Source organism: Rhipicephalus microplus, chromosome 1, assembly GCF_043290135.1.
Source record: "Rhipicephalus microplus isolate Deutch F79 chromosome 1, USDA_Rmic, whole genome shotgun sequence".
In the NCBI taxonomy this organism is placed as follows: Eukaryota; Metazoa; Arthropoda; class Arachnida; order Ixodida; family Ixodidae; genus Rhipicephalus; species Rhipicephalus microplus.
Window position 1 is genome coordinate 277267385 of NC_134700.1, and position 12896 is coordinate 277280280.

Consider the following 12896-nt stretch of genomic DNA (forward strand, 5'->3'; position numbering starts at 1 on the left):
TTTGCGCCTACATGCCCGACGCATTACTTTGCTTTGTTTATTTCTATCGCGTTGCCGATGCTCTCTCCAAACTGTTTCCTTCTCCCATGCCGGGAATCGGACTTCCATCCACAGAGCGACACTTCTGTTGCTTCAGGCAATAACGACGAGATTGCGTTCATGCCTAAGCAGCAATGGGACGTGACAACGTAAAATGACAAGTGACTTCAATAAAAAGTCATAATGTCGAATCAAAAACAACTGATCACCGACACACCCACGATCGAAAGAGAACCAATCATTGGCCCACGACGCGTACAAACGGGAGCGTGACCAGCGCAACGTTGACGGCCGTATTTCAATACCCTCCACCGGGCAATTGGCGTCAGAAGTAGCCAATAATATGTAAAAATGTCCATAGGATAGCGTTTATGCAGCTGTGGTGAATAGTGACGTAAAGCGTAGCCACGGGACGGCTTTAAGCTCTCCCATCGTAGAGTACTCTGTACTCTAAATCGTTATCCCCATTTCTAACCCCCCCCCCCCCCCCCTTCCCAACGGCCTCGTAACGGCCCACGGCACGGCTGATGCTCTCCCATAGTAGAGTACCTCGTGCTCTAAATTGTAAACAACGTTTTAAACACACGGAACGGCTTTACGGTCCCCCATGATAGAGTGCCAAAAATTGTGAACCACTTTCTCTAAACACGTGACTCCACACAGGTCCCTAAGGATCTTGTTGAGAACCGATCAGTTGGTTTATCAATCCTCATCATCAGTTTTCAAATTAAGTAGTTTAATACGAACTGCCCTGAGCTGTGGTTTTTTTTCTTCTCCGAAAATAAACGGACTTGCGAATTCAACACCCTCTTGACAACTCTGCCTGCGTCCTTTACCATTGGGACACGCTTGCAGTTTGACAATGAACGATTACGAGCGCGCCCGAGTTCAGCTTTATTGCGGCGGGAAAATCATAACTGTCGCGAGATAACAGCGTTTGTACCTTAGAGAGAGAGAGAGAGAGATAATGCACCGCGTAGCACTTAACTCACCAAGAGAAACATCGAAAACACGTACCACAAAAGGAAATGTCACAATTTGTCTTTATTATCTTTTCGTCCCCGCTTATTTTGACACAGCCGATATAGATACATGTACTACACGTACGCACACACAGACAAAATCAAGGCGAAGAAAAATATAACGATGACAAAATGTATTTTGGCGAATACAGTATATATGTACAACTTCACAGGACATCGAAGAAAATAAAAATGGCGCCGGAGGCCCATCTCCGTGTCGCGGGAAGATGGACTCAATTGTATACACACAGCTGCTTCCACGTTTATGCACTATGTACACACTTCATCCTGGAAAATAAATGCTTGTACGAGTTACTCATGAATGTATATATATCTGCATATATATCTGTATATATATATTTGACAGCAGTGTTTACGCAGACTACTATGCGCCCCGCCCACTGTAGAAGACACTACGAATCAATAGGCGCGTCACGGTAACAGTAAAAACCGCGTCTAAATATTGGAATACCGCTTGATCGAGCATTTCTTGAACAGATGTGTTCAGATCAACGAACACTCGCGAAACCCCAATGCTCCAGCAAGCCGATGCGTGTTTCCGTTACAAACTTTCAATTTAGCGAACTTTCTTGAGGTCCCTTGGATTTCGATCGATCGAAATTCTGCCGTTTCTTCGACGCACCCGCGCTAAAGGTCCACCCTGTCAACAACCACATGTTTTTAAAACTTCGGCTACTGTGAACACACTTATATGAATTCGTCTTACTCGTGGTTATAAACGACGACGGCCACAGCTACAAACTCTTCGTCTAAGGCCTATAGTCACACAACATGATGCTACCGTAACTATAGGACGCCATACGGTATCGCTAGAGTATACTACTTTTATTAGTTTCCTGCTTTAGTAACTGGACACTCTAATTTTTAAGCGGCTCTAGAGAATAAATATAAAACAGTAGCCCCGAAACATCAGCAGCTTAAGTTATATTTCGCGCAAAACCTCCGTCCTAAATGAACGCAATTCCCCGAATATATTTATATATATATATATATATATATATATATATATATATATATATATATATATATATATATATATATATATATATATATATATATATATATATATATATATATATTCATTCTACGTTGTGTGGAGGTGTATACATCATTCCATGGAAGCGGCTTGAGCCGAAATTGGAGAACGGAAACTGAACTTCTTCGTTTAAGAATTGTCTAAGAAAAGGCCTATCTGCGGCTTTCCTCGCGACGTTGACGTTGTTTGTCACAAGTGTGGTGTTAAATAAAGAAGTGTCTCCTATACGTGAAAAGTCCGCGTTCAAAGTTAATGCGTAACTTTCATTCGTTGAAGAACGAACGACCTGCCCAACATTTCTATTATCAATATAAAACGAGAGATTATTTGAGGAAGGCCAACGACCGATGCATATAATCCTGTTTCGAGAGCCAGAAGATCAACCCCTGCGCAGGACGCGATCGACAGTTTACATGACGTACATTTATTTAGCTGCACAACTAAAGAGAGATTTAGTTCAACACGTGCGTTGAATCTGCATTTTTTGTCATTGTTAGTACAGAAAATAGTCCGTATAATATACTGTTTCAAAAGTATAAGACCGGCTTAAATTGCGGAGTTGTGACAAAACCGCCGGCATCGGGCCATTCAACTACCGTCATAACTTAAGGTGGCAGTGAGCGCTAACACCTGTTGTACTCTCTTTCCGCGCCTATGGCTTGAATAGCGAGGCGTTGACTTGACGCATCCAGAAAGCGCGCGCCTAAAGCTGTAGCTAAGGAATTTCAAGGAAAGAAAAATACCGTGAATCACCACGTTGGGAACGAAACGACACATTGAGCTGGGCAGACATATCGCCACGCGCTCGGCGGTGTGTAACCCTATATACAAATCGTGCTCAAGGCGAGCGCATCACGATTGCAATGCGAGACGACTGGGATTAGGCGGCACGATTCGGGGCTTTCTCGGCATGGTGCCTATCGCGTTTACCTCTCTGCGAAGTCTCTTGTACTTTCGAATGCCAGCCGATTTTGGCTGTGCGCATGGTCGTGGGCTCGAAATCCGCTGCAGCCGTCAACCGATGTTCCAATCCGTACACAAACGGCCCGCATTTGTTCAGTCTCTCGCAAAACCTATACAGAAAAGCTTCTTCAAATGACAAGAACAGCGCAATGGCGACTTGAATTGGAAATCCCACAAAACTGTCGGCGTGGGCATTTACAGCAGAAGGAGCTGCTCTAGAAATACTCATCTAAATCACGTGTAACTTGAGATTACATTAAGACGTTTCGGTTTTGTCTTTGAAGATATCTTTATACGTGTAATTTATTTAGCTCTGAACGACAGCAAGTAAAAACATGCCCAACTTTCAATTGTCATTGAAACAACATTGCAAATTCTAGTGCATAAAGTAGATACGATAGAGCTAAAGTTGACCTTTTGAACAAAAGCTTTCATGTCCGAGGGTCGCTATGGCGCTTTTCAGCTGTCTGTTAGTTCAGCCTCGCACGTCACTGGTTATATTTGTGATTATTTCTATCGATAAAAACAAGTTTCTCGTTAACGCCGTAGTGGAAGATTCGATACCGGAATAATCTTGAAGTTTGAAGCTATCTTTCCAAGTGGTTCAGTGTATCTTCTCCGCAGCTACGCGTTTGCAAACGCGCTCTTTCATAAACAACCCCACGAAAAGATTATTTGCCTCTTTGCTTGAGGTTGCTTTGGCTGTTACGTTCGTTAAAGCTCGTACTGCTTCGACAGGAATCTAAAATAGCGCGATAACACTTCTCTTTCATTCAAGTTCAACCATCTTAATAAATGAGATAGCTTGGTCAGAGGACACAGGTGTATTTATACAGAAGCGGGCAGCCGATTGCAGCGGATTTGTAGCGCACCTTGACTTCAATCGTGATATCTTCTACAGAGAGCCTTTACACTTTACGGCCACGTTAAAGTTCGTACAGTGGTATGCAAGTCCTTTTTATGCAAATAACGGCGCGGAGGAGACCCAAGGGTCCGCCTTGGCGGAGCAGTAGTTTTGGTGCTAAGCCGCTGACCTCGAGGGTCGAGGGTTCGATTCCAACTGTCGCAATTCGATGGAGGCGAAGTACTATGCAGGCCCCTGCACAGTGCGGTGGCAAGTGCGCATTAAAGAACACCGGCTGGATCGAAATTTCCGGAGCCCCCAATTACGGCGTCTCTCGTAATCATGTCGTGGTTTTCCCAGGCGAAACCCCGCGGGTATTAATACGAAAGGACCCAAAGGAAATTGCACTGTGCCCGGACAACAGAGTCGAGTTCGACGGCTAACAGGAGAAGGCAGATGCACTATACCGATAACAATCACCGGATTGACGTCACGATTTACAGAATCAATTAAAAAAAGATTAAATAAAGGCCGAGGGGCAGTACGTAAGAGATAACGAAACGGCGAGCTGTCGATGCCATTTTCTAATTACGTCGCTAGCCGTACATACTCACGCAAGCACTGTGCTTACGCCTCAATAATGTCGCTTGCATTTTGTTTGACGCCTGACGGAAATCGGACATCGCCGAACGCGATAACTGGTGCAAGATAATTACAATGAATCAGACAGGATCTTCGTTGTTACGCCACCAGCCTCATTCCCACCTATATACCTTCCGTTCACCATAGCCGTACACGGCAGATATCGTAAATCAGTACAGTTTACCTTGATATACGTCGTGAAACTTATTTCCACCGCAATCTTCACGCGCAATCGCGTATCAGCCCTTCAAATGGAGAGAGTAGGCGGGCCTATACGACTAATAAGACTCGTATGAAGCTCGTACCACGGCAGTCACGTGATTCTATGCTATACATAAGATTCGAAATTTAAAAAAAAAAGATTAAAAATAATCATCGAGTGGTGAGAAAGGCAGGCTGGAAAGAACCGGAATAACGTTTCTGTTGTAAACGTCATTTTGATGCACAGACGCAGTGCCGCGCACAGCAGTGAACAAACGGGTGAGTCAACCAAGAGTGGAATTTGTCTTATGCACGCAAAATAATCTAATGTGAGAGACAAAAGTACCCTTGAAATTACCGCCCACGCTAGAAAAAAATGCAATCAGCGCGTATAGCTGCATCATAGCTGTTGCAATAGCAGTCAATCAGCTGCCCAGGATACGCAGAGGAAAACGAACCGCATTCTTTGATCTTCGTGGTACTTTGCGGACATCTCACTAACACGTCGTGTTAACTAGTCTCTAGTTTGGCTCTAAAAAGTCTACGGAGAGGCGATAATCAGCATTAGCAGAATCCACGAGAGAGGTCAGGCGTATCGACTATTCTCTCCCGTAGCCTTACGACATCCTCGTGGTGTGTTTCGACCAATGACAAAAGGCTGTAGATGCTGACGTACATCACATAGCACGTCAGCAAAGAAAAGAATGCCCTCGCTATTCGTTCTCCTATATATGCTTGTATAGCGCTGTTTTCAGCCAATTATTTGCATATGTGAAAAAACGAGGCCAGATTTTTTTTTTTTAATATCCAAGCTTTCCTGCGGAGCTTTAGTCTTTCCTCCAACAGTGGCGTAGCCTCCAATTTTCACTGAGGGTGAACAATAGTCGGGTAGAAAAGGGGTTGTTGTCCTACATCGTCTTGTTTTTTTTTTTTTTCAGGATGTCCTGGTTCACAAAATAATCCCTCTTCCCCGATGCCACGGCGCATATGCGCCCTTCCCCTAGCGGAAAAGTCGCAAAACGCCTCTTGATCTTGGAGGCAATCGTGTAGGCGATACAGGACTCTCGGCTCCTGACAAAGCTCTACCAAAACTGTAGAAGGCAGTGCAGAAAAATTAAAAAAATATATGTCATGGAAGGCTTCGAGACGTCACACACCACGTGTATCACCTTTCGGCTACGCCCTTTATAAGTTTCCCAATAAAGGTAAATGTAGGACGAAAAATTTTGCACCTCATACAACAATGCATGTGGCTTTGTCACCTGGACCGGACGTAGTTACTGAGTTGCACGACGGAGACCATATGATGAGCGTAACCGAACAGTATTGAGCATAGTTTTAAACATTTGTTTGCTGGCAGAAAATCGCCTTTCGGCTTGGTGTAGTACACTATATGCGCGTTCAAAACCTCTAGACTAATAAATAAATTGTGCGGTATAAATTTCCAGTAGAGTTTAATCTCAGTGCGATTAATCTCAGTGCCGCAGCATTGAACCACGCAAAACTGGAAAATGCAAGCGAGCATGAACGGCAGCTTACATGGAGTTTCAGCATCGCACATCACACCCACACTCAGGCAAAAGCCAGTACAAGACAACACACTATTCGGTGGCAGTGCGACAGCGGCAGGCAACATCTTCTCTACTCGCGCACACTCTATATACACATCGTATTGTGCAGCGATGATCGGCGCTACTTAGCATCCGAGATCCTCAACCGGAATAACCTAAGAGAGCATCAGTCCTCCATTTTACGAGTAATTAGATCTTCTGAAGCCTCCTTCACTACACTAAGTCCTTCATTTCAAACGTCATTGATTGAAAAAAAAAACTACATTGGCACATTGTTTTTTTTTTCTTGTGCTGTCCCTCGTTTGCTTCGTATAATACCACAAGCAAAAGTAAAAATAACAGGCTGAAAAAGATAAAGGCACATTCAAAAGAAATCACAATGTTTATGAGAAACAGAGGTAAAAGTTCAGCAAGTATGTTCTTCAAAAAGTCTGAGTATTAATCACTGATAGCACACTGAAGTCGTTGCAAAATATTTGGAGACCCTGATAGAATATTTTTGGCAAACTTTGCCATGATGATGGCCGATGGTGCGCAAAACCTTATGTCCTTTACAGTTAATCTTCAGAAAGCTAGCGTAAAGGAAAAAAACCTTCCACGTCTCCACAGAAGAATTATAGGCATACACTCCTAACAAAAATGCAGCTGCATGTTTCACTAGACTTGTTACATTCGTCTTGGCAAAAGAGGGCAAACAAAAATGTTTTTGCGCACATACTTTATCTTCTTTTACCGGCACACATTTACTGTTGTGTAATCAGATTAAAAATTAATGGGCTGTTTAGCAAGAGGAATCAACAGGACATTTTTTAAACAGTGTTCTCAACCTGAACAGGCCTCACATTTGGAGTTGGACAGATGGCTCAAATTCTATTAGATTTGAAAAAAATGTCATAGTATGATACATCCAGTGCAGATCCAAATAAATAACCCTGTTCTTAAATCTCCAAATGATAAAGAAACTTTCAATGAAGAGTAACAGAGATTTAAGATGACTGCATCTTTCTTTCTCGCACAATTTCAGATGGACACTCATAACAGACAATAAGATCCTCGAAGACGTACTGTATATTGCTGGCTCCAACTAAGAATTTAGTTGTCTCGCAGGTCACTGTGTTGTCCAAAAAGGAGGAGTCATACAAAATGCACAATAACATAATACAAGCAAAATAGAAATATAAAAAATTATAAAAACCTTTTAGAAATAAACATTTCCTGAATTTAAATATGTGAGAATTTTTGTATATCATGGTCCAATGCACTCATCAGTGTGACATAATAAAAAATACCATTTCTTTTTTTTTGGACAGCAAAAGCTGAGACAAGTGTCAACCTTGCCATTTCACATAAATACACTTGGACTTTTGCTTCGATTCTACGAGAAAAAACTGAATAAAGTACAAGCATACACACGAAAAAAGGAGCCCGTGTCAATAGCAACGGCAGGTAACCCGCGAGGACATATTTGAGGGGTTGGTTCTGAAAAAAAAAACTTTTTTTCACACTTTAAAGCATCAACTGATACACCCACGCCAAGAGTCTTGGAGACTACAGTTGAATGGACAATTCAGTGAGTCATCAACGACAGATCTGACACATGCAGAGAAGAGTGCCAGTTCTGCGGCAAACTGAAAACGGGGACCAGTGTAATGCCAATTCATTGAGTAGGAACAAGGTATTGTACTTCAAGGGCAATTCGAAATTGCAGGCTAAACACAATACAACCTCTTTCCCTTTCAAAGAAGGCTCCTTTGAGTTCGTTGTACCTATAGTTCTATATTGCACATCATGTGAAAGCTTCTCACGACAAATGCCACACCTTCACGATGTCGACGACTCGGCTGTTGAGATTCGACACATCATCATCATAGGGTTGATTATAACACCACAACAAATAGAAACAAGCGAGAAAAAATGTTCGTCGAAACAAGAACTGAGATCAATATTTCCAGAATGACAATTTGTTTTTCGTTTTGGGATAACATAATGAGTGGAGTTTAGCTTGGACATTTGTATGAATGAGGTCGTTGCAATCATTTAATGTATTAGCAGGAGTTCATATCAGCATGCAAAATCAATGAAACGGTCCACTTCAGAAAGGTGACGAATATAGTATTGAAGACAAGATAGTGTTTCACAGCATGCATCTCATGGTGATTGCCATAGTAAAGCAAAAAAATTTGGCTATCAATTCATTGTTAAGCCATTTATCTGGATAGCTTTTTTTTTGAAGGTTGCTACACTGTGACTAAGGAGGGTACAGCCATGAGGCATTCTTATAAAAAAGTGAAGCCTACAACATGACAACAACGAGAAAAGCTTCTAACAAAACAGTACCTGTGATCTCAGAAATGGCACAGAAACTCAGTCATGTAGATTGTGCATTCAGAAAAAGGTGCAATTTCACGGTTTCGAAGTGCAGAGGCAAAACAAATAATGAGAGAGACAATAGGATGAGAGACTTGGAAGACAAAGTCGCCCAACTACATCACACCTTCTGTGAGCTCATCACATTAAACAGACGTCGCATGCAGCAAGAAATATTATTTTTGCATAATTATATTTAAAGTGACGGAGCATCAGCAATTGGTGAAAACGGGCAGAGTCAGTGAATAGCTTAATGATGAAGCAGAGCATGCAAGTGAAATTACTGCCACGTGTCTAAGACATTTAAATAGTTTAGCACACTTTCCTAGTGCCTAGTCTACACGCCCTCAATGTCTGGTGAAATCAAATTTTTCTAAGCTACATACTTCACCAAAACATCCAATAGAGCAAATCGTTTCATGTACTAGAAAGACTAAAAATTTCGGCTTTCTCTTTTTTGCGAGTAAATTTGAAAACAGTCAATTTTTCAGCTCTGATACATTATATGCTTAACAATAATCAAAAAAAAAAAAGAAGAGCGGGAAATAGAGTAGCTGCCATTCCCCTATTTGTGCAACATTGAATGGTCCGACGCAAGCTTGACCAGTAGTCCTACTCAAGCTTGACGAGTTACCTGACATTTTGCACAGAAATTTATGCCGCTTCTCCTAAAATGAGCGATACAATGAAAAGAGCAACATAAAGTTGCATAGGCTTATTCGTGACCTCACCAAATAAAATAAAAACGCACAACTGGGACACTGAATCGACGCCAGAGCTCTGTACCGATAATGCTCTTCTAAGATCTGGACGTGCTGTGCTTGCTACCGGCATTACACCAGTAGAATAGAAATGCACTGTAAAGACAAGACCCCGAGGTCAACCGCAGACCCACACGTTTACGTCATCCATGGATTGAAATGCAAAAATTCAGGGCAATGTAATGCACGTGCTTTCTTTTACAATGTCTCGGTGTAACAATCGGCATAATTTTGACTCGAAATCTACGTCAGAGCCAGCATTGGCTTTTAGCAACCAGATCTACAGCGACATGACCTGCTCATCATGAGTAACTGCTCATAGAAGTCGTAAAAAAAAGTCACGTTTCAGTCTGTGAATGCAGCACATTCAAGAAAGGGTGCCGACAGCAAAACACCCACCAATAGACTGCAACATAACATTAGCGCAGAATTCACCGATTTCCCACGTCATCGCGGCCATTCTTCATTGCCTGCACTGCGACAGTAATCAAAGAGCGTAGCTCTTTTCACGGTTTCGTTTTTATAGTCGGCAAGGCAATGTCCACTGCAGAAGGCTGGGTCCCTTTATTGCGGGCAGAAGGGGGCCCGCAGCTGCTTCTTGCTTCTCAGTGGTCGACGGACGTTGCGAGGCGTATGGGACAAGAAGTGCAGCACTGCGTTTAGGGCTAATGCGGCTTCTTCAGACGTAGAGCTTCCAGATGGAGATGGGTTGTCGATAGAGCCCCGGTGCGCCCTGCTCTCGGCCTCCGAACACGTAGAAGCAGAGGCGCCACTGGTGCAGCTCGGTGCGTCCCCCGGGCGGGCTGCCGTGTCCAGATCGGCCGGTGGCACTGCGAAGGCGCACAGGCGTGCTCTGGCAGCTCTCCTCCTTGATGGCTTGGATGGGCGCCCGCTTGGACACCACCACGGCCGTTTGGCTGCACACGGTGGGAGTTCGCTGGGATACGCGGTCCCAGGAGCGCGCACGCTCCTTCACCACCTGGAAACGGTGTCAAAAAAAGAATGTCGTGATTTCAGTACTAAGGCCGGTGCTGGCCTTCTAGCAATGGCATATCTAAGGGTGTGTGTGTGGTGGTGGAGGGGGGGGACCAACTTGTATCCCCCAAAAAATTTTCTGCTACGTCCCTGCCTTATGGTATTCCTAAAAAACCTTATTCAGCTATGTAACCGGTAGCAGACTCAGACTAGCTCTTGGCGCTGGTAAACAAATCATTTAGTAGTAGTAGCAGAAGAAAGAGATGAACTAATTCGATAGTTGGTAAAAAAAACCTGTGATCGTAGATAAAGAACGAAAACACACACACACACGCACACACACACACGCACGCACGCACACACACACACACACACACACACACACACACACACACACACACACACACACGTATGCGCATGCACACGAACGCATGACATTTGTATTTGTAAGTACTCATAAAAGTAAGCAATAAGAGCAAAGTGCGGAGACAGTAAAGCGGGCTTCTCCCTTAACACACTGTTGTTGTGAAGAAGCCAGCTTTCAAGGCATATGCTCTAGTGAGGCGTACAAATACAATGCAGACTTCAAAACTTTGCGGATGCTCAGGAGGAGGAGGAGAAGGAGGAAAGAACTTTATTCAAAGTTATGGTCAAAAATATTTTGCGCCAGTAGCGCGAATGCACATGGACGGTCATTTCTGCTTCTAGATAACCCTGAACAACGGTTACACACTCTCAACACTGAAGAGTATACCTCGTATGCAGTCGTTGGGCCTGTAATCAAACTGCGACTTTAGCAAGTTGGCAATAATTTACTTGCACTAACACAGCGCGCTGATCACTAGGCCTAAACAAAGCGTGAAACGCATAGTCAGCGCTTCTGTCACTCTGTGTTCGGTCATGGGGGCACTGAGTTCCTTGGGCTTGCGCCTCTGCAAACGTACGCCACCGTCACCGACCTGTATTCCCGGCTGGGCTGCTGCGCTGAAGGTGCTCAGCTCGATGGCGGCGGCCGTGGCCGAGTTGAGCGATGAGGGCCGCGACCGGGGTCCGTGTCCCGTGAGAAAGTGCATGATGTCTCGCTGCAGCTCCGGGTCGTCCTCGGCGAACGAGTAGTAGCCCGAGCAGTGGGAGGCGCTGTGCGACAGCTGCAGAGGCGAGCTGGCCGGAGCACCGGAGCTGCTCGCGTCCGAGAACCACGTGTAACTGCTCGTGGAGCGTCGAGGTCCGCCCACGCGGTACCTGTCGGGCATAGCAGATACGTTGAGACAAGTGGCGGTGGGTGAGCACCCGTATTCCGTTGACCATGCGCATATATCCTGATACATGTGCACCCATCTTTAGAAACTCCTAACAAATTCCAAGTCCTCCTATGCCCCCCGCCCCATTTTTTTTAAAACAAACATCTGAGAAGAACCAAGTGACCAAAGAGGGCATCACACTTCCATACTGTTTTTTTGGACATTACTAAATCGATGATTAGAAAACCAACGCGAGTAGTTACGGCGTTCTGACACAGACACCGGCAAAAAACGTCAATGCGGACAGGTGACCACTAAGGCCGAGCGGAACAGTTCCTTCTTACAGCTGTAGCCAAAGTTGAGCGTTCACTTAGTTTTATAAAATACGGAGCTTGGAACGACGCGTCTCTGTTAGAAAATGACACTGAGGGCCAGGACAGGCAGAAGATAGAAAGCAGAACACATCGGCTGCAGAGGAAAGGGTAACGCTACGAAACATGGGCTTTCACGGGGTAACTAACGAAGTCCAAGGCCCACTCGAGATGTTGCCGCACATTCCGTGTCTCGCACATGCGCCCACCTGACGTTGCTGTGGTCGAGGTCGATGAGCAGGTCCGCGCGCGGGTCGGTGGCGTTCTCGCACGGCGTGTGCTGCTGGTCACTGGCCCCACCGGTGGTGGCGGTGGGCGTGCAGCAGCAGCTGGCGCCGGAACGGGCAGGGACCGCCGCCGCCGAGGAGGAGGACACATTGAAGGTGTTCAAGCTCTGCGAACTGTGAAGCACGCCACGCCACCGTATAGGAGCATCGCTTCGCGCTTTGACAACAGCAGAACGGTCAGAGCAGATTAGCGCGGTGAGGAAAATAGTGAGTCTACGCACGGGTGCCGGCAGGAGGTTGCAAGAGAGGAACTTCATTACCAAGTCGCATGCACCAGCACTCACCCCGTCAGCATTAATTACGATGCAACACGAGTTTGCACCCTAGAATTAGAACGAAATTTTTTCTACGTCCATAAGTCTACAGACAGGGAAGCATAAAATTCACCCAGTAAGCGTAGGGAGGTTTAAGCGTAGCGGTACACAAGTAAGCAGGGTGCAGTAGTTTGCTTTGTGAAAAAAAATTGCTCTGTGCTTCGCGTTGTGCACTGCCTTGAGTTATGACAAGCATGCCGAAACCTACCACCCTCATGATCGTCTATATACAAAGGATAGA

General features: G+C 44.8%; 1 protein-coding gene across 1 annotated transcript in view; it reads right to left on the reverse strand.

The window, feature by feature from the left end:
* Positions 1-9820: 9820 nt before the first annotated feature.
* The window catches only part of LOC119188241 (uncharacterized), a 129230-nt gene continuing 126154 nt past the window's right edge, over positions 9821-12896 (reverse strand). Inside the window, exons 10-12 of the mRNA XM_075895499.1 lie at positions 12264-12455; positions 11402-11684; positions 9821-10446 (exon numbers count right to left, since the gene is read on the reverse strand). Of these exons, the coding sequence (XP_075751614.1) occupies positions 10147-10446; positions 11402-11684; positions 12264-12455 (775 nt within the window). The 3' untranslated portion in view covers positions 9821-10146. The remainder of the gene's footprint in view (positions 10447-11401; positions 11685-12263; positions 12456-12896) is intronic.